Source organism: Zosterops lateralis (genome assembly GCF_965231275.1).
Source record: "Zosterops lateralis genome assembly, chromosome: 8".
Taxonomy (NCBI): Eukaryota; Metazoa; Chordata; class Aves; order Passeriformes; family Zosteropidae; genus Zosterops; species Zosterops lateralis.
Genome location: NC_139768.1, coordinates 12,059,719 through 12,081,637, shown reverse-complemented (window position 1 = coordinate 12,081,637; position 21,919 = coordinate 12,059,719). Strand labels below are relative to the sequence as shown.

Here is a 21,919-nt window from a genome sequence, read left to right as displayed (position 1 = left end):
ACAGCTGACAAATGACTGCTCTTAGTCATTTTTCAGGACAAAGGAGTTCATCTCAAGTCCTGCTCTGTCTTCAGCAAACCCCTGACATGGCTCTAAATTTCTTAGAAATACTCACTGAATCAATTCTTGACTGTCTTCTGTTAGCTACAAATGGGAGGAGGCAAGGATGAATCTGATCCCTTCACCTTGTGTCCTCTGGGCAAGAATGGCACATTGAGTCCCTGTTATATTCCCTCAGTAACCTGCCTTGCCTCAGTCCAGGCATGAGTTTTCCACTCTGGAGAGTTTGTTGTACAGACATGTGAGCCCAGCCCCATGACTGGCACACAGAGCTGTTAGACACTCATGATAAACACAGCTCCTCTAACTGCAGGGACAAAAAAAAAGAAAAAAAAAAGAGGTAGGAGAAGAAACATGATGTCAGGAAAACATGCTTCTTAAAATGCCACGTGTCATTTTAGCTATCACCTTTTCCTAAATTTTGTGACATGTGCTTGAGGCACAAGGTGAAGGAAACAGAGCAAAGGAAGGGCAGTGGCCAGCATGTCCTCTGAATCAGAGACCTTGCACTTAGCACTGCTCAAGGACACTAAAAGGTTTTGTTTTGGTGGTTTTTTTTTAAACACCCAAGACTTAATTTCTATCAGAGTAATGATGTTTAGAGTCATTCAAATGTGCCTACAAAACACTTACCTGCAGTGAAAACACAAAATTTATGAAGACTTTAAATTTCCCTTCATATTTAGACAATGTATCTAAATTATTTTTGCTTGGTTCTTTCTTGGAACATGTTACATTTAAATTATGACATTTGTGAAGGGAGAAATGGACCAACATGAACTGGCTGTGCTCCCTCCTAGGTCCCCTTTGAAGAAAATGCATGACCTCATAAAAATAGGGCTCTGTCATAGCATCTGCTCAGAGATAGAAGAAAGCCTCTACATACAGAGCCTCTAGCCCAACTTTTCCTAGCCTGAAATCCATTTTTTTTCCATCATGAATTCCTCCTGCTCCCTGCCTTCTACTCCAAGTTAAACCAAATTTAGTTTAGTCTGGCACTTTCAGACATTCCTATTCAAAAGTGTCCCTTGGCAGGAAATCAGTGCCCTGTTTTTCAGATTAAAAAAGAGCAAGCAAACTAAGCATTTTCTCAGGATGTATGCTTAGATCTCTCTCACCACTCTAAATCCATGCTTTTTGCATCAGCCATCCTGTCATCAGCCCTCTGAGCCTGGCTACCAAAAGCAAATTAAAGGTGGTTGGGCAGTCAATTATCTGCAAGAGTGTAGTCTCAGTGGGTAATTGAATCCATCTACTAAGAAGACTTAGAAAGGAAGAAAACTGGGGTTAGATTTGCTCCTATATATCAACAATGGAGTCACAATACATTTTGGTAGTAGTTAAAATGCTGTGTGGCATAGCAGCAGCTCAAAGGGTTCTACCATACTTTGGCTACAGGTGTTGGAGTGTATATAGTCTGGTTTACCTGTTAGTGATGTTTCCTTCCTGCTATGAAGTCTTGCTCTAATTCAGATCTTTGATCATCTATCTCTGATAAGGCATGGAAACATCGTCATTCCACTGTTAAACTTACACCAATATGAATCTGCAGAGAAAGTTGGTTTGCTCAGCTGGTCTGCTGAACAACTCCTTCTTCCATAAACAGACAATACAGACAGATGAAATAAATGTTAGGCAACACTTGATGAAACTGTAAGTTTTTTATGGCATTTCTTTTCAACATTACAACACATTTAAGTTGGTTTTTGCCATTTGATCTGATTATAGTAAGCTGGTACTGAAGTACAGAAATTCTCAGATTCAAAGGAACCCCATGCCCTGCTAAATTTCTGCAAAGTATTGTGGCTGTGGGGATGATGCACAGTGAAAGTATAATTGTCCCTAAACTCGGAACACATCCCACTGAATGCGTTTCTAAGCATCATCTTGCCCCATCAAGAAAAGCTTGGTAGGAGTTTCCAGTGGGAGTTCCCACCCTTGTTATTAGTTACATTGTAAGGGTTACACACTGAGTGTGGTAACATTGTTCAGAGAAAGATCTTCAGGAGTATAATTACTCTTTCAAATACATATGGATAAAGAAAGGAAATGATCCTGAGAACAGAGGATCTCAAAGACCCATGAAAGCATGAGACTATATCTCTATTGACTTAGCTGAGAAGGTATCATTAGAAATGTCAACCAGAGAATCAGGGCAGGGGACTTTTTATATTTATGTGGTAGATCTTATTCATACTTCACACCAGCCTGATGGGCTTACACTGGAGTAGGTGTCATGCAGTTTCATTAGGAACAGCTGTTTTTTATGAACTTTGTATCCAACTCTAATAGTTTATACAGTTTAAACAAAATAGAGATTAATGTCTTATTTTGATAAAAATTGTAGAAAGAACATTTTGCTAACTTCGGCAAACTGATGTAAAAGTAAAAACCATAAGTGTCTGAGTCCAGGAAGCTCCCTGTCTTGGACAGAATGACTTTTTCCTGCAAGAGGGATTAGTTTGTCTTCATTTTTGTATATGGTTATCATAAAAAAACAAGGCACAAGCATAAGCCTGGAATAAAAAGCTGTAGTATTCTATAAACTACATTACATATTTTTAAAGTTCTGTATGCTGTTTGAAAACACAGAGGACAAAACAAGTACTATATCACTTGCAAAACTTATAACAAGGGATGGTAGAAGTAGGAAATACTAGAAGAGACATTAAATGCTACTGACTCTGAGGCTGATCTAGACCTTTTGATTTAGAACAAGATCAGTGACAGAAAGCATAGCCCATTTCCTGTGCACAGCATCTAGAAAGATGATTTGTCAATAGTCAAGAATACGTTTAGACTTGTGAAGCTTTAGGACGTAGTATGTGAATCAGCGTTCTTGGTTTTTGGATGAACAGATAATGAATCATCACTTCTCCTCCTCTATCTGTACTTACATTGTGTTATATAAAAGGGCCAGGTATACCATTTTATTTTCTGCTATTATACCTGCAGGGCACACATAACCTGATTTTGAAACCAGCAGCCCTTATAATAGGGTGTAATTTCTAAAACAGAGACATTCCATTGACCAACACCCCATCCTGCTTTCAACATTGTTGTGCTATGACTAGCAGAGAAGTTTCTCCTGAAATTCCTTTTTCATGGGATATTCAGACTGTATGAATTATGAATACGGCTATTATCTTGAGAAGCCAAAGGCGTAATATATGATGGTAGTAATAAAATGAACGGATCATTTATGTGCAACCTGTTTTATACAGAACTAGAGTTTATTTTCTTTCATGCTCACTGTTTGTATTACTGCCCTGAGAAAAAAGAGTTACCAAGGGAGCAACTTTTCTTTCCCTTGGGGTAAAAGAAATTTAAAAAGTTAGTAATTTAAATGAGATGGAAAAAGATTTATTGTGTAAATATTTTACTTCCCTCCATTCCCTCACTTGCTCCCAAAGGACAGAACCACAACATCCTCTCCCATAAAAGCCAGGCCCTGGCTTGGTGACAACAAGCTGCTGTCCTATGAATAGGCTGAAACTGCTTTGACTGGATTCCATCTCTCTGAGCCTCTCCTGTTACAGCTATGCATCTTTGCATGCATAAATATACTACAGAGAAATATATGGGTGTATAAAAAGGATCAAGTACTTCAGGATGGGTTTTCCTTCACCCAGGAGAAGGACATGAATGCCATGTGATCAATGCCATGCTGTCAATGCCATGTGCTATTTTGTGTCCCATCTCATTCTCTGTAAAGGAACAGAACTCTTTGCTGAAGGCAAAGAGAAAGGTTGGCTTTGTATTTTAAATACTACGTTTCCAAGAAGCATTCCATTGGACATTTTTTCCTTTAAACATTACAACTTTTTAAAAAGAAAAAATTCTAGCTGCCTCTGGGTTATGAGAGGCTTTTTGCTTTCTCCTAGTCTGGGAATAAAAACAGAATTCTTTTCCTCCCCCAACATACTCAGTGATTTCTCTTCTGATGAAAGTCCTCAACTCCTCATACCCTTAAAGTGTACATTATGACTAGGAAATGCATGTCAGTGTCACCAAGGTGAGATCCATGCCTTTGCAGCAGAGTGAAGGATAGATGAAGCTAAGGCATGAGCTGTGTTTTGCTCAATGAACTAAGTCCATCCTGGTGAACATAGAGTGGTTAAAAAGAACTAGCCAAGAAGGATGCGTGGGAGTTAGGTTTGCATTCGAGCATTAGGTTTGCATGAAGAGCAGTGGAAGGTCCACCAGTGTGGTTAATGGCCTGGAATGTCCTGCAGAAGGTGAGACTGAGAGAGCTGAGGTGAGAATGAGAGAGCTGACTTTGCTTCACTTGGAAAAGAAGAGCTAAGTTAGAGTGGGTCTCAGTGCAGCCTCCCACTATGAAGAGGAAATCGAGAGAAGATGGAGCTGGACCTTCCCTTGAGAAGTACAGCAAAAGGAAAAGAGGCAGTGGTCCCATGTTGCAGAACAGGAATTCCAGACAGATATACAGAAAAAATTAATAGAGTTGTTTGCACTGGCACAGGTTGCCTAGAGAGGTTGTGTCCTTGGAGGTGTTAAAAGCTCAGCTGGACAAGCAACTGGAGCAGCCAGATCTAACTGTGCTGTTCCTATTTTGCTATTCAAAGCTATTCCTGCTTTGAGGAGGAGACTGGATTATGTGACCTCAAAAGGCCTCTTGCAACCTCCACTGTTCTGTGACTGCAATTCTCCAGAGAAGCATGCAAGATTATTCTCACTGATTAAAACCATTTTAAATCTTGCAAAACTTACTGTAAGCATTATTGCATATATGGAGCAAGCACATTCTGACAGTAAACCATCTGTGTTCTGGGAAGCAGCATCTAAGAATAACCCAAAGAAACCAATTTATTGCAAATATATTATTTAGGCCACAAATCTTTCTACACTCAGGACCATAACTACTTCCTCTGCCACTGCAGGATGAAAGAGGATTGACGATGTTACAGCACTTGGATTGAAGAGCTTCATTCTTTCCAGCAAATCTAAAAATGAAGTGAATGTCTGCATGAAATTTGACCTTCATGAAACTGGGGAAATATACATTCATATACATATGTATGCTCAACCCAAAGAAGTATAATTAGGTCAGATACTGGGAAACTCAAATTTTTTGTCTGAAGTGGTTAGAAATTAAACTAAATCTGAAAGAGAAAAGCTTCATTCATTCATCTCTTATACGTATGCCATAGGGGAGCTTTTTCCCCCACACAGAAAATCCAAGAAAAACTTGGCACAGAATTTCACTGTACTGATTTCCAAGCCCTGTTCTTCCCTTGTGATACACGAGACAGAAAGAACCTTATAAGAGAACCTAAAATAGAGAAATGGATCATGTCTCTTGGGTGGCAGAACAAGAAAAGGAGTGTTACTCAGACCCTTCAAGGGCTTCTAAACACTCAGTGTGAACATCTTGCAGCTGTTAGTTGGGCTGCTGTCAGATATAGCAATGCTTCTTTAGGATGAAGGTTTTATTCAACATAAATTTTATGGGAATGGTAATCATATTGAATAATCATGTAGCTCCTTCAAGTCTGTAGGGAATTGTGCACATGTGGATAAAAAAATCACATTTTTCCTTGAGAGATTGCAAAGAACGAGAATACTGCCCACATAGCTGGTGGAAGTGTCTGCTCAACCAACATTTGGTTCTTCACACAACATTAAGCATAAACCAAATTGCACAAAGCAGCATTTCACTTACTGTTTTCTTTGGAAAAAACTATTCATCAGCAGAAGTAATTCCTTCACCTGGGCCTAGGAAAAAAAAAACCAAACCAAACACTGATTATCTACACCCAGCAACATGACTTATATTTATAAAATGTTTGGCCACATTATCAAGGTTTAACCATATCAGGTGTGTGGTTAAAAAAAACCCCACAAAAATGGCGAAAAAGAATGTCGTAATATTGAAATACTGCATTTATTTCAGACATCTAGGAGAGCCTTTGTGTTCCTAAAAGTGAATCTGGTCTGTATTTATAAGCCAGATTTATACTCATGTGTAAAAAATATGTATGTGTTTTGTTTTCTTCACTCTTGTAAAACACTTCATGGAAAGTTCAGGTTATTCCAAGAATGAATACCTACATCTATGCTCTTCCTTTTTTTGGTTTTCTTTCCTTCTTTACTCTATATTGCAGCAATTTATAAACAATGTGGCATTGTCTTTATTTCATCTTATTACATACTAGCAAACCAATTATACTTCTAAAAGATTTCATTTTGCATAAAATCAGTTCCGGGAATTTTTGCTCAAAATATCTGGAATTTAATATAATCACATGGCATTAAGCATTTGAGCAGCCTGAGATGTTTTCTTGCATTTTCTATGTCGCTTTTTTTCAGAAAACAACACACTTCTCTGCCACTATACATTTTCAAAGTGATGACTCATCTTCAATTGACTAATTTATCATTAATCAGCCTTAACAAGATTAGACATTTTAAATCAATTTCTTGCTTCTACTTCAGTCCAAAACTTTCAGTTGCAAGGACTTTAAGTGTCTTTGAATTTAACCTTAGAAAGTTCCAAGAGTGGCAAGAACTTGCACTATTGACTGAAATAGAATGAGACCTCGAACCTCTATAAATGCCCAAAGAATTAGACCCATGTCCTGTTGCTGTAAGAAAATATAAACCCCATCCATCTTTGCATGTGCATTTGGCTGTATGTTGCTTGCCCTGCTCTCTAGGGGATGATTGTGGCAGTATAGCAGTGGGGGCAGTGTAATTTTTTTTCCCAGACTTTCTCTGATTTTCCCATAAACAAGTGATTACAATTTACAGGTATCTCAGTGAGGGCCTCTTAATGGCTGTAGGATCTGCTTGAAACCCAGCCCCCCCCCACCAACCATGAGAAATGGGCTAATAGAAATTCCAAAAATATCAACAATTTATGTCTTCCTTGTATGGACTGTACCAGTGCTGAAGGAATTCCTAGAACAATAACAGAGTTTCCCAGGACTAGTTTCCTTGGTATATATTTGTGACCATTAGTAATTTTCAAGGTTCACCAAAGGGTTCTGAGAAGCAGATAGAGTATAGCCTTCTATTAAGACTTAATAAAACTTCTACTCACTGTATTTCATGAGATAAACCATTAAAAATAATTTTAAATTTTCAAAGGCTTACAGGCTCAACTGACTTGCTATGTACCTGAAAAATCACTATTTGTCCCCCAGTCACATTCATAGAAAACTGTAACGCAACTTCATAGATAATACACAGTTATAAAGATTAATCTTAGTAGCAGAGAACAAATATTGAACAGAAGAGCTCAAGTAAAGGAAAAAATAAGGTTGCTCTAAACCTTTTGTGACGGAACTGTCGCTGTCCATTACCACTGATGTTCTTCCACGTCATTAAAGCTCTGTCTCATTCACAGGTGTTGTGTGATGCTGCAGGAACAAAATACGTGCCAGCCAAATTAAGGTGGACATACTCTGTTTTCTAATGACACCAGTACAGTGCCACTGGCCTAGCAATTGGTTTTAGTTTCAAGCCCAAAACCAAATCAAAAGCTTCCTTGCTCAATTGCATACTGTAATTGCATTAACTAGCATTGCTCTCCCACCCAGCAAACAGCAAGGATTTCTCAAGAGATGTATTACTATGCAAGTGAAATGGAGATATATTTTTTCTCTCTGGACTTTTTTACCTATAAATGTGGTCATGACTTCATTCTGCTCTGAAGAAATATTTGCTTATCTTTGCTTCAAAAGGCTTTAATTAAATTCTAGCGGCTCCTCTACTCTTTTACATCCTCCACTGTAATGTATTTCCTTTCTTCCCTCCTGAAGCTGTGGGGGAGGACAGCAAAGAAGCAGAGCGACCTGAAATTAATAAAGTCAGAGTAAACCACAAAATCCTTTCTTAATTACTCAGTTTCAGAACAGAGGCTGAAAAAAAGCAGTTCTTTCATTCTCATAAAGTGACAAGAGCCAGCAAACAGATGACCAGAGCAGCCCTTTGCTGTGTGATAGCTGACAGGAAGGCACGATCACTCATTAGCTGTTCCCAGAACTGCTGATTGAAAGGTCTTGCTTAGTTCAGGTGAGGTGAGGAATGGCAAGACCCGGAGGACCATCTGTATATAAAAGCATTCACTGAGGAGCTAATACCATCTATTTGTCTTTGAACAGAGCAGCGTTAACCCAATTGCCTGTTTGTCACTGAGCAACCTCAATGAACTCCTTAAAATCGACACTGTGCCTTACATTGCTCTAAACGATTTAGGGTGCAAACTGTTTTTAAAAACATACATTTAGAGTTCAGTGAAATTATGGTAGCTATAATAAAACTGTGTTTTCTATAGCTAACTTGTTGCAATTAACTTACCACATCTAAGGTGCCACTTTTTCAGGAAAAGACAAAGAACTAGTCTGGGTGATCCATTTGGGTTTTCTTCTCCCAGAAGCAGTTGGAGGTACAATGCCCTATGATGGGGCTTGATTTTATAGTCAGCTGTGCTTTTTCCAGCAATATATTTCTGCCACTGTGCACTTAGAAATGTCAGAAAAGCTGATATGCCATAAAGTGCTGTCATATGCACAGTAAGACAGTAATTTTTCTTCCTCTGGTGCTCCTATTTTAGCAGCACTATTTGAAAGCTAAGACAGACAGACAGACAGATCTACATTTTAAGATGCCAAACCAAAGTATCTGGAAACCTGAGTCCTCTATAAAAAGCACAGCTAGGGAGCCATCACTGACAGGACAAACTGCTGTGCTAACTCAGATAACCCTGCCAGTTTGCCCCAGTGCAGGGACACCTCCCTGGATGAGGAAAGAGTTACCCTGGCTCTGCACAACGCTTTCTGCTTGTATTGGCAACCAGGAACTGGGACACCAGTCCACGGCCATGAATGTGCTCCAGATTACCAATTAGGCACAAAGTTGCTGTATCCAGTCTGTATTTACTGACTTGGGCAATGATCTGCCCCTGAAAGGCTCTGGATCTCACTACTGCTTTTTTGCTTAACATATCACTTAAAACATTTTTTCAAGATGTTTTCCAGTTTGAGCAAAACAGGTATTTTACACAGCAGAAGCAAAATATTTTATAGCACCAACAGTGCAATGAGCTACTACATAGCAACAGAAAAATATGTGTAGGAAAACCTTGAGGCAACTCCTTTTTAAAGGCTTCAAGTAGGTCTTATTTAGTGCTTGTAGATAGTGTGATAGAGCAGCCCCAGCTGCTGCACGTAATCCCTGATAACAGCAGCCCAGCTAAGCAGTGTGTGTGGGAAGCTGCCTGGACAAAGATTCAATTAGCACAGGCTTGTAAAACTACAAAGTTATTTACTCATTTTTTGTAATGGGTTAAGTAGAAGAGATTTAGTAAGTACCAGCCATATGTCCAGTCCTCCCTTATATCCATGTGTATGTCTGGCCTGGCTTACTGGAGGTAAGGTGGCTGGGGCTGAAAATCTTTGTAGCTCCTCCAAAAAACCCCAAACTTGTGACTAGTAAGGTTACTAGCAAGGCTTCCAACATGCAGATGCTGTTTTCTATCACTTTCTGTAGACAAACAATGAGAAAATATCATCTGCCTTTGAGAGGGAGCCAGCAGTCACCAAAAAATAAGAGAAGGGAAAAGAGAGGAAGAGCAATGGGAGCAGCAGGGATGCAACTTGAGAAGTGGAGGACCAGGGAAGGTTGTCCTGAGTAACTGGCTCTGGGGAACAAAGCAGGACCTCCCAAAGCCTTGTCAGCATTGCCAGTTACTGCTTCAGGCTTCATCTGGGTGACACTTAATGTCATGTACTGTCACAAAAGGCAGGAACTTCAGTCACCAAGGGGCAGAACTAAAAAACTGAAGTGTTACTGTCTTGTGAATACTCTCATTATACTTACAGAGACAGATACTGATCCATGTGCCATGCATCTGTCAGCAGCAGCCTCTAGCCTTTCCTGACTGTTCCCTCTGCTTATATGTAGCTTGAATCCAAGATGGAAGTGTCCTTGACATCATCTGCTATGCTCACACCCTATCTTCTAATACATTCTCACACATAAGCAGTAGAGCTTTTAATTTCTTTTGCTCACAAATCAAGAACAGAAAAATCCTTCACTGATTAACACTGTAAGCCCCCTTTGCTTCATGTAGAACACAGGACTTCCTGCTGTTGATTTGTATGTGGTCTCATCTACTGGTAAAAGCTTTGAACTCAGAAAAATCCCAGTTCACAGACTCTCTATCACATCTTGTATGTTGACTTACCACCCTTGGGAAAGAGCAGCAAGAAGTTGGCAATGGAACTGTTATCTACAAAAGACCCAGAGAGAAAGTTAGCAACCAGGACATGGTCTTAGAAGAGCAGTAACTCAGGGATGAACCTTCTCTAGTAGGATTACTCACAGCCTGCAGAAGACAGCACTCTGTCACCGGTGGGCTGTCCACAGCCCCTGCCATGGAGCCTCTGGAGGCGGGACACCAGCAGTGCCACAGTATTGCCCTGGCTAATGCTGCAGGGGCTGCCTTCCGCCAGATTTGTTCCTTTCCTCTGGAAACAGGCAGTGGATAAAATGTGGGACCTACAGCAGGGCCTGTCATCCTCAGACAGATCACCAGATGTGGGAGGTAAAAAGCCATCAGGACCATTCACATTAAAAACTCAAAAGTACTTTTTCAATGAGGACAAAGACAGATATATAGATATATCTATATATCTATATCTATATATATATATAAGTCCTCCTTATCCTGTAGGACGATGGATGGATTTCTGGCTCTGGGAGCATTACCTTACAACTTAGTGTCCCATCTCCTTTCCAACGAAGCAGAGGAGTGTATAATCTAACACGGGTCTGGTTGCACTGGGCGGGCGGGCAGCGTTCCCCTGCAGCAGCCCCGGCCGGGCGCGGGCATCGTGCCCCGCACGCGAACAGCCCGGGAGAGGCGCGTGTTCCAGCCGCCCCCGGCGGAGCCGCAGCTGCTGCTGCCGCTGCCCTTCACCAAGGACGAGGAGCAGGGGCGGCTCCGGGCATGTGCATGGACAGGGCGGCGGGAGCGTGTCCGGCCGCCTGCGGACGGGCCCCGGCACTCCCGGGCCGGGCAGCAGCATCCACCCCCCCGGCTGGCCCCGGCGGAGCCGCCCCTTGGCCGCGGGCCGGTCCCGGCCCCATAAAGGCGGCGGCGCGGCGGGCGCGGCGCGGAGCGGCGGTGGCGGCCCTGGCCAGCGGTGCAGCGCAGCAGGTAAGCGCCGGCAGGGCCCCCTGCCCGCCCCCTGTGCCCGGGGCTGGCCGGGCACTGCCCCCGCTGCCGCCCGCCCGGCGCCGCGGGGTTTGCATGCTTGGCTGTTCTGTGCTAGTTCTGTGTTGCGTGGGGTTTTTCCCTTTTTTTTTTTTTTTTTTTTTTTTTTTTTTTTTTTTTTTTTTCTTCCTTCCCCTGACACTGCAAAAGCTCGGGTCACCAAAGTTGCAGGAGAGAGTATAGCTTTGCAGAAGAGAGTTATAGCTGAAGCCTTAGTTCTTTTCCTAATAAAGCAAAGCAAAAGTTGATTGATTTGATTCGGGTACTCCCCTCCTGCTGCTTATTATGGTAAAGATTCCACAATTTAAAAAAAAAAAAAAAAAGGCAGGAAGATGGAGCCAACACAGCTTCTGCCTTATTTTTGGCAGGGCTCTGGAATACCAGTGAGAACTCTGGGAAGCAGAAAGCCATTTATTTAAGTGACAGAGCAAATGCCTTTCTGTGACTCGACAAAACTCTGCATTTCCAGCGAGGACTGCATCCATCTCAGCAGGGATGTGCTAGGGTTGAAGCCCCTTTTTAGAAATATTTTATCTATCCAGCTTTGAGTGGGCCATAGCCTTGCACAGTAATTTTGATGTCCATCATCTGAGAGGGAGGGTTATGAGTAACTCTTTGCAAATAAACTGTAGCATTCTTATTGAGTACTTACAGTAGAGTTTCAGCATGGTCTTCAGGGATTATCAAAAGTTATTTTAAAGTTAATTCTTGAAGCCTAATGAGGTGAAAAAATATATGTCCCTCTCTTCTCCCACTTTTTTCCTCTGCTTCAATCAGCAGTTTACATTAACAGTGCAAAGAGCCCTATCTATTACTTAGACCTGGGTTCATAGCTAGGTTCATAGTAAAAATGTTTCTAAAGGTGCTTTAGTATTTTTATTTAACCAAACAAGTGCCTAAAAAGATCTACTAATAGTTGTTCAGAGCCACAGAATGATGGTTCTACATAAAGATCTGTAGAATCCCATCTGATGCTCTGATAGGATAGGCAACTTTCTTAATATAGAGAGATGAAGCAGCTGATCCAGCTTGTTGGAATTTTAAGACCTCACTTAGGGCCTCTAAGAGGGAAGTTCGAGTGGATGAGAACTTCCATTTTAACTGGATCTGTTTTACTCATTAGTAGAATGTTCTTTTCTATATTTTCAAGAAAATATGTTCAATTAGCTTTCACTAAAATCTGTTTTCCAGAGGTTTGGATAAAGAAAGGACAATAGATTTGAATTGAAGAAGTTTAGGATTGACAAGAAATAACTGACTAGTCTCACCCTGGTTCCTTAGGTAGAACTGTCAATTTTGATTTAGGCTGCATTGTTTAAAGCTGTGCAGAGATGAGGCTGTGAATAATTAATGGATGAATGGATGAAGTAAATATGCATTCTTGAGAAGCTTCTTATGAAATAAATATGCATTCTTGAGAAGCTTCTTATCTGATGTAATAAATGATAATGTCCTGTGTTTCTTCTCCATTCAGAATGATCCAGATCTTGGACCCAAGACCCTTGCCCAGCTCCAGCATGCCTGTGGATATGGCCATGCGGCTTTGCATGGCCCATTCTCCACCGCTGAAGAGCTTTCTCAGCCCCCTCGAGGACTGCCAAAGAAACAACCTTGTGAACAGACTCAAACCTCTCAGGCCATGTCTTCATGTGAAATGTGACTCCGAAGATCAGAAGAGCGACTGGAGCCACTCACGAGCCCGAACCAAGAAGCGTGTGGTGTTTGCAGACTCCAAGGGGCTGTCCCTGACAGTGATCCACACCTTCTCCGAGTTCCAGGAGCCCTCTGTGTGGGATCTGCAGTTTAACCTCTTAGGCATTGAGGACATAACATCCAACTTAAAACTCCATGAGGAGAAAAACTTGATTCTGGGTTTCCCTCAGCCCTCAGCTGACTACCTGGACTTCAGGAACCGTCTGCAGATGAACCTGGTCAGCCTGGAGACCTGCACCCTGCAGGAGAAGGTGCTGTCAGGAACTGTGAAAGTAAAAAATGTGAGCTTTGAAAAAAAGGTTCAGGTTCGTATTACTTTCGATACGTGGAAGACCTACAAAGATGTTGAGTGTGTGTACATGAACAATGTTTACAATGATTTTGAAAACGATACCTTCTCATTTACCATTGATTTCCCTCCTGCCATTTCCTCTGAAGAGAAGATAGAGTTTTGTATTTCTTACCAAAGTGGAGAACATACCTTCTGGGACAATAATGAGGGTCAGAATTACAAAATTGTACATGCAGAGTGGAAGCCTAATGGTGTTCAGATACCATCTGCCAAGGAGGGCTATGTAGATCTTCAGACCTCAAGAAGAGGACAAGAGAGAGAACCTGATCATCTGGGCAGTCCAAGGTTGTCCAGTGGCCTCTTTCCCCGGTGGCAGAGCTTGGGTCAGATTGAAAGTTCATTACCATATTGGTGATCCACACTACTGAGGAAGCACCCTGCCATTTGGCAACAGAACAGTGCTAGTTTTCTGGTTCACATCCTGCATGTTGAAACCACCTGGCAGGTTTTGTTTGCTGTCTGAACAAATCCAATTGTTCATTAGACTGTGGGACTTGTTAAACCATATTATGCTCCTGAAGTTCTTAGCCAAACCTTTTTCTTGAAAGGAAAGAAAACCAAGTTGCAGCTCATGTGTATGCTACATACTGTAGGAGTAGCTTGCCTGTATCTCAATTATATGCTGCTTTCTTCCTGCTGTCAGCTCTCCTGGGTCACAAGGAGGGAGACTTGCAAAGTAGTATGAAAGGCAATGGTGTCTCAGCAGTCTGTGGTAACTGTGTGTGAGAGTATGTATGTGTGCACAGGGATGGAAACAGAATGTCACAACTCATTTTGCACCTGTCAGAAGTGCAGTAGATGCTGTCAGAAGCTTGCTGTGACCCTCTACATGCTTGTAGCAAAGGCAGGTAGGGATGCATGGCAAAGATTTGTGGCTTCAATACATGTTAAGAAACTTGAAGAGGATAATAGAAAAGTGGGAGAACAGGAAGAGATAGAATGTTCTACATAACTTGGAGATGTGCAATGTTCTGATTACTTCTTTCCAAAGCTGTTATTCTAAATCTCAGAGAAAAACTTATGGGATGAAAAGGAGACTAGAGAAAATGATGCAGAGTAGTAGATGTGACCACTGCTTTAAGAAGGCATCTCTGTCCTTACTGTCTTTGTGAAGCCTTGCATTTGATATCAAATGTAACCTTGACTTCACCATCCTACCTATTTAGCAGGCAGATGGTTGCCTTTCAACATTAAAAGAAAAATGTGCCTTTGAAAAAAAATTAAAGCCACCCTAATATGTCAAAAATGGGGTTAGGCAACAAAACAAAGCCATTTGTGCATTTCCTACTCTATAGTATCATTAGGTGAGTCCACTCATCACCTGATCTAATCTTACAGCATCTGATGGTTGAGTATCCTGCTCCTAATTGCAATGTTAGCCATGACTTTTCACAAGTAACATAGGCAAGGTCCTTCATATTGAAGACAGTGAATTAGCTGCACTTTTTGAGAGCTAATTTCTTTAAAAGAGCAGGGTTGTTACTAGTTTTTTCTAGACTGAATATAGGCTTGCACATAGAAAACTCTTCTGGTTTATTTTACCTCATTTTTTAAAAGATTATTTTTTTTTAGACTTTAGTAAACTAATATATATTTTGTATCTGTATGCTTATAATTTAGCTTTCTGAGCTGTCAAACTCTAAATGTTATCTGGGTTTCATGCAAGATTTGTGTGAGAAATTGTCCAGTATATGCTCAGCAAGGTGTTAATGCTGGCACACCTTTTAGTTACACAGAAATGGTGTTAACATCAAAAAATAAATCACATTTTTGTCCACGGCTAAGAAGTATAATAGTGTGAAGCTACTTGCAGTGCAGCAAGATGTTAAATACTAAGGTGAAATAAGCCTCCTCCACTAATTGCACTTTTCCTTGTGTAACCTTTGCTGTTATGTGTAAACTAGCAATTTTAAGAATAAATTTTATTTTGATACATCTGGTTCTCACTGTGTCAGCTCAATCTATCTCTTTTCTCAGTATCTGTGAAACAAATTTAGCTGTGAAGGTACAAGAAGGTACAACCAGTTCGTTCTGTGCCATGGGATCTGCTAAAGCTGGCTGTGGTATGGCATCTCAGGTCAGAACTGGCATTACTCTGAAAATGAAACCCAAGCTCTTCACTAAATGGGAGACCCTCAGAAGTATTCACCTTGCAAGTTGTATCATTTAAAAAACCTCTATATCTCACTAAATTTACCCAGAATATTTTGCTTTGACATTTTGTCAAAGGTTTTGCTGTGCTGTGACCAAGTCTGGCAGGAGTGTGTCTTAATCTGAGGGCCAGACTTACCTGCTGAGCTAGAGCATATGTGATGCATGGATAGGTGAATCTAGACAGCAGCACTTAATGTTTTCTGGCTTGGTTTCACCTTAACTTGGCTAGTTGTGCTGCCTCCTGCAGACATGCTGCTGTTCAGGGCAGTGGGAGGTTGTACCCAGCAATCCACGGCACTGCCATCAGTCCCAAAGGACTATCCCTGCAAAATGAAGTGTCTGCTCTGAGCCAGCCATGCACCTCTGATGCTGCAGTGTGGCCTCACAGGCATGAGCAGGGAGATAAGGGTGGGGGTGGCCCCAAAGGCCCTTATCCCATGGGGCATGGGCAGAAGGCACCCCTACTCCTCCTCCATGGCCATGGCCAGCTGCACAGAGTGGGATTTCTCAGTACATTAACTCACTGACAAGATGCAGTTTAGTTCAGTCTGCTGCACGCAAAGTCAAGGGTTTCCAGCAAGAAATCTGGCTTTAATCGTGAAAAAGCAATTCCCAAAAGGCAGAAGACATGAAGCTAACAGCAATTTGCTGACTTGAGGAATTAATTTAGTGCTTCCACAGGGCTGCACACAGACCCCATCTACCAATCTCAGACTCAGTTACTAAGTACACTGGGTCTTCATGGGCAGGAGCTCTTACATACTGGACCACCAGGTCCCTGCTCTAGGAAAAAAAGCAAACTAAAGAGAAATTTGTAACTTAAATCGCTTGAAGGCTGCTCTGCCTCAATGTGAAATTTGGCTTCAACAAACCAGATGTAAGGCTACTGAGCAAAGCAGAAATCCTCTAGCATGAGGAAAAGAAGCATTTCTTGTCCTCCAGCCAGGCTTTGAGACCAGCCAGCTCAGCTGCCCTGCTCCTGACTGAGACATAAATCACTTAAAAATACCAGAAGACAGATTCCTTTGACCAAGCCTTGGCTTTAAGGCAGCTGCTTTGCAAGGATGCCTTGCAAGGTCCTACTTGCCCAGCAGAGAGTCAGTGTGGTGCTGGAGTGTCGCTCAGCAGCTTCAAAGCCCTCCCTCAGCTGAAAGGGCAAAGGATTTCTCCTTTCTCCACTCCCTACCAAAGCAACACTTCTTTCTCCTTTAAAACAGCTCATATTAAATGCTCAAGCTCACACCCATCAGAACGGCAACAGGCTCCTGAAGAAAAGTATTAGCAACATTAAGATATATTAACTGAGAAAAACAATAGTCTTGCAAATCTTTTTACAAACACTGAGAAAAACTTCACCATTGGAAATTTTCTTAGTATCTTAGGTGCTGCCCTTTCAGACTTATGTGTTCCAAAACCTGAAGGTATAAAGCAGATGTGTTCTTGAAAAAAAAGCTTGCAACCTGTGGCATAATCTCATTCTCTTAGGAAGTCACTTTTTCAGCTGCACTGTAGGTCTGTATTTCCACACTAATGTGACAGCAGTGAATAACTGGATTCACTCCTATACCTCTGCAGTGTCTAACTTTCAGTTATAGCCTATGGGTAACACAGTGCTTACAGACTTTATTCTTCAAACATGAATGTTTCAAGCTGGGTTCCTAATAGCTGTGTTCCCTTTTGAGCAGCTAGATCTAATTTTGCCATGCAAAATTAAATTAAAATTTGCTGGTATTTTATATTAACAAAGATCTATCACCCTGGAAGATCTGTGTCTGAACATTTCCTGAGAACATAATTAGAATTTTCATGGGCAATTAGTGAATGTCTTTTTCTGCAGTTAAATATAGCTAAGCAAATCACCACAATTTAGATGGTAAATCTGGTATATTAATGGTAATGTGGTAGATGTTACGATATTAAATATGCAATATGGTATGGTAAATAAAGCAACAACTCCCATCTCTCTCAGACGCTTCTGAGATTTAAAATGAAATGTAATCAAGAGTAAAATATTTCTGCAAGGCTAAAATAAAAGAAAGTAAGAATGTGCTAAATCCTCTTGAGAGGTCTCTGCTCCTGTTTCAAGAACCACCTGTACCAGGCTTTCCTGGCTGGCATTCTCTTCATCTATTCTTACAGCCCTTCAGTGGTGGTGGCTTCCAATTATTCTTTCCTCATCCTAAGTGTCTCCTCAGGTCTTTGCCTGATTAAGATTAAGCTCTTAGCTTCTTGTTTTATTCTGTGTAGGCAAGAAGAAACACCAATTCCTTTCTCTTCACAATAGCCTGTAATGGCTTGAGGGCAAGGAACAGTTTTCTCCTCTCCCTACTACATCCCTTCTCTAAGCTATGTAACACTTCATTTCAGTAAAATGAACATTTTGACTTTCCACCTTTGTTTGGAAAGAACCTGTTAGAGCTTTGAATTTTTCTTAATGCAGAAATACTCTTGACTAGCACTGGCAAAAGCCTCATGGTGTGGTCCTCAATGTCACCAGTGAAAACTCAGCACAGCTCAGTACCCATTTTTCATTGCTCAACTGGCTTCATCTTTCTCATTCAGAAAGGCCTGGGGAATGTACAGCTCATTTCAGTTCTTGAGAGCCTGTCTGTGAAGCTCATGACAGCTGGGCAGATTGAATCACTGATGCACTTCACTGACCATTTATTCTAATGATGGCATTTCCTGCATTAAAAACGTTTGTCTTTTTCCTGTTCCTCCTCCCTATGTTGCAAGCTGCTCCTAACACTCCAGCCTTTGTATACCTCTTTTCTAGAATAGTCATTAAGTCAGTGGGCTTTCTTTTCTTCTATGTGAAGTGCAGCATTCTCTACTCCAGTAACAAAATTCATGTGAGCTTGACAGGATTGGTGCAGGGAAGGACTACTGACATTTATTTTTGTGGTGCTCGCTGCGGGTGGGCCAGTGTCAATTTTGATAAATGTACCTTTCAAACAGTGAGGTAGAAAACACCAGGGTTAATTCTGGTAAGGCAAAGCCTGAACATAGCACAGTGGGGCTGCTCTTGGGCACTGCAGCCTGAAGGCACAGCAGTCCAGTACCTACCTGTGTTACAGCTCCAATGCTCTTTGGGCACAGGGGGAAAACAAGGCTGCTCCACAGCTAAAGGCTTGCCTCTCTGATAGCAGGGACTGCCAGTAGGACTATGGTTACAATAAGCTAACAACCAGATTCAAGAGAAAGGAGTGAGTATCCAACGAGCAGTGAAACATACCATAGCAGAAACTGTAATGGTGCCAGACAAAGAAATTGGTCTACAGTTTACTGTATTGTAAAAAGAAATAAATGGGGAGGAATTAAATAAAATTATTTGCTTCAAAGGTGTTGTTGGGGAGAAACATCTGCTATCTTTTCATATTTCAGGTCATTGTATTATTTTATATGCTTTGGACCTGCAGCACTTTAAACCTTACTTTCAAGAACAATATGAGAGTGGCTGTTGCTACAGACTTGGTGGCAATGAGAGTGTTAGGGCAATTCCCCTCACTTGCAAAAATGGGAAAACAAAACAAAAACCTTCACACAGCGAAACTCCTGCCCTAAATAGTCCTCTCATCCCTGAATCACACACACAACAGTAGTTAAACAAGAAGTCATATCTGTGAAATTGTTATACCAAAAGCAAGTATCTCAAATTTTTTTTTCAAAAAAATGTCTCTTACTGATGGCCCTTTGAGAAAACAACATTTTAACAGATGAATTCAGACTATGAAGCAAGCATCATTAACTGAAATCAGCAGAAGGTCAGGGTGGTTTCTTGTCCGTGTTTTTTTGGTTTTGTTTGTTTGTAGTTTTTTAAAGTGCTTTTCTACACAGAGCTTTGTCTTTTTCTCCTCCCTTCTCACTCACAATCTCCCTCCAGTTTTCCTTGCCTGGAGCTAAATTAGTATTGAAACAGGAGAAAGATAAAGTCTCAAAGCATCCAGTATTTGGTCCAAAAGTGAATAGAATTTTTAGAGATATACAACAGATTTATAGAGATATACCAACCCTCAAACACAAGCCTATAACATAACCAACAAAGCAAAAAAACCAAACCCCCAGTTCTTGTTCTCAATTTAAAGCTGATTACACACTGCAGGTCTACCAGGTGAGATGCTAAGAATGTTGTGGTACAGCTCAGACATCTTTGACTTGGCTCTGAGCACTAGAGCAAATCTACTGCCCCCAGGAAAATAGATCTGTCCATAAACTCAGAGCTCAGCCACAACCATTACTAGCCACCCCTCTTGTACCCATCAGAAACTCAGGTCACACTCTGACACAGCACAGAAACACACAGGAGCTGCAGAGTTGGATGGGGAGAGGTAAATATGATTTTTGTGTTCAGGTGACACAGTTGTATGTCAAATATTGATACCCTTCAAACTCTCCACCTAGCAAAGGCAAGTAATGAAAGACCTCCTAATATTTTCTGCTTCCCTTTTTTGCAACAGTCACATTCTTCCATAGCCCAAACCAGCCCATGGTCTCTGTGTCTATAACTATCACCTCAGCAGCTGCACCACCAAAAGCATTCCCTTTGCTCTGCATTGGGAAGTCAGGAAAAGTTAACTTCCAAACCACCTCCTCAGTCCTAGAGTTTTTTTTCTTTTTCTATCAGGCTGTAAAATCCTCCTTTTCTTACCTGCCATAATTTTTTGAAAGACCATGGTTGTCTGAATTTCTGGAAAACATCACTTTCAGAGGTCTGACATCATCTTTGCTCAGGAAGGACAGTGGGCAGGATATAATCACAGTACAAAGGAGCCTTCTGCTGGTGCAAAGGCAATCTCAGCAACTGACATAGGTAGAGTTAGGATCAGCCATAGCTCCAAAGACCAGGAACTAAGAGTCCCTTCAATGAGCAGGAAATAGAAATTATATTTTAGGAGTAAGCTGTTATTGCTGGAGCTAATTTCCTGCAAGCCTGATGTCATCCTGGGGGTGGTGGGTGAGTGCTGCACTGGCAGCACCTGAGAAAATGGGCATAGCAGGTGCTGCTTGTATGGCACACATGGTGGTTATCTGCTAAATAACAGAATTACATTCCTTCTCCTCCAAATCAAACCTTTATCATGCTGAAGAAAACAAAAGGGGTGTTTCACAGGCCTGTTTCTGCATCCTAGATGTACTAGGACCAGTTGCCCAACTTTGTGCATTGGTGAAAGCATGAGGTCAAGTCATCAACAGAGAAGCAGCTGGGGCTGTGCTGCATGCAGTGCAGACCCTGCTGGAGTAACAGCTGGGGTACAGAGCACCTCTACTCAGCTGGATGAGAGCAATCAGGCACTACACTACATGATAAGTCTGCTCCTCTATTGCAAAATCCATGAGCAGCTGAATAGTGAAGAACTCAACTGTGATATTTATTTTAGCTAGTAATTAGGAAAAAAGAGTATTTTTTACTTTTGGTGAACTGAAAATATCAATTATTGTATTATTATTCTCAAGATTGGTTACATAAATAACATTGCATTTCATTCTGTAGAGTGAAAAATATATTGTCTCAAATATAAAATGTCATACAAATGAGACCAGTGTACATCTTGAGCATGTACAAGTTAAGGTGTCATGTAGTTACAGCCTCAAGCAGCTCACTGACAGAGAAGGTTGTGCTGGATTTCTCCCCCTCATGCTACAGTCATTATTCAGAAGGAAAATTGGGGATGAAAAGTGTTTCTGAGATAACATCCTGCTAGCTGGTTATTAGTACTCCCATCTTACTCCTGCCAGCTGCAGGAGAGTGCCCAGGGCAGCATCATGGTGGCTGTGAAGTCGTTCACCCTGTAGTTTTTCTTATCTCTTGTGGTTGTATGGGAAAGAATTGCTTTCTGTCAGCATGGCAGTGATGAAAGATCACAGAATCACAAAGAGAAGTCTCTGTAGTCATTTTATATAATCAGTCACCTTTCCTAAACGTTCCTTAGAGAAGGAAAATTTTACCCTTTAGGACCTAAGGTTCAGAGGTATGTACTAGTGCCCTCTGCAACCACTGGTGAACATACTGCAATACCTTTACAGGGAATAATTAGGCAGAGACATATATTTATAGCTAATTATCTTGTTAGGGCAGCAAATGGATTCCAAATGCAAAATATTGCCCCCCCTTCCTTTCCATATGGATTATATTAGCCCCTCTGGTGTTTGCTTATTCCTCTTGGGAGCCTTTTCAAAGACTTCTCAGCTCTGAGATTTAATGCCTGGCATTGCTGACGTGCAGAATTAAAAATGTAAAGAGTATTTTCTACCTTCTGTTTAAAGATTAGCAATAGACAAAGTGGTCCTTGACCTGCACAAAAAGCCAGAAGGGCCCAAGGGACACATCTGTAGTATGAAGAGAGCGGGGAGAAGAAAGGCCATTGCAGGGCAGCCCAGAGGGGTTGGTGGAGGCAGAA

At 41.4% G+C, this 21,919-nt stretch overlaps 1 protein-coding gene and 1 long non-coding RNA gene across 2 annotated transcripts; one reads left to right on the top strand and one right to left on the bottom strand.

The window, feature by feature from the left end:
- Window positions 1-4,918: 4,918 nt before the first annotated feature.
- Window positions 4,919-7,854, bottom strand: LOC310912452. Its single transcript, XR_014590671.1, has 4 exons — window positions 7,703-7,854; window positions 7,355-7,442; window positions 5,744-5,796; window positions 4,919-5,024 (listed from the first exon to the last, which is right to left on the bottom strand). It is a non-coding gene; the product is annotated as an uncharacterized lncRNA (long non-coding RNA).
- A 2,926-nt stretch (window positions 7,855-10,780) lies between these two features.
- Window positions 10,781-15,302, top strand: PPP1R3C (protein phosphatase 1 regulatory subunit 3C). The gene is made up of 2 exons (XM_083865917.1): window positions 10,781-11,245; window positions 12,777-15,302. The coding sequence occupies exon 2, from the start codon at window positions 12,778-12,780 to the stop codon at window positions 13,720-13,722; it is 945 nt and encodes a 314-aa protein (XP_083722043.1). The 5' UTR covers window positions 10,781-11,245; window position 12,777; the 3' UTR covers window positions 13,723-15,302.
- The last annotated feature ends 6,617 nt before the right edge of the window (window positions 15,303-21,919 follow it).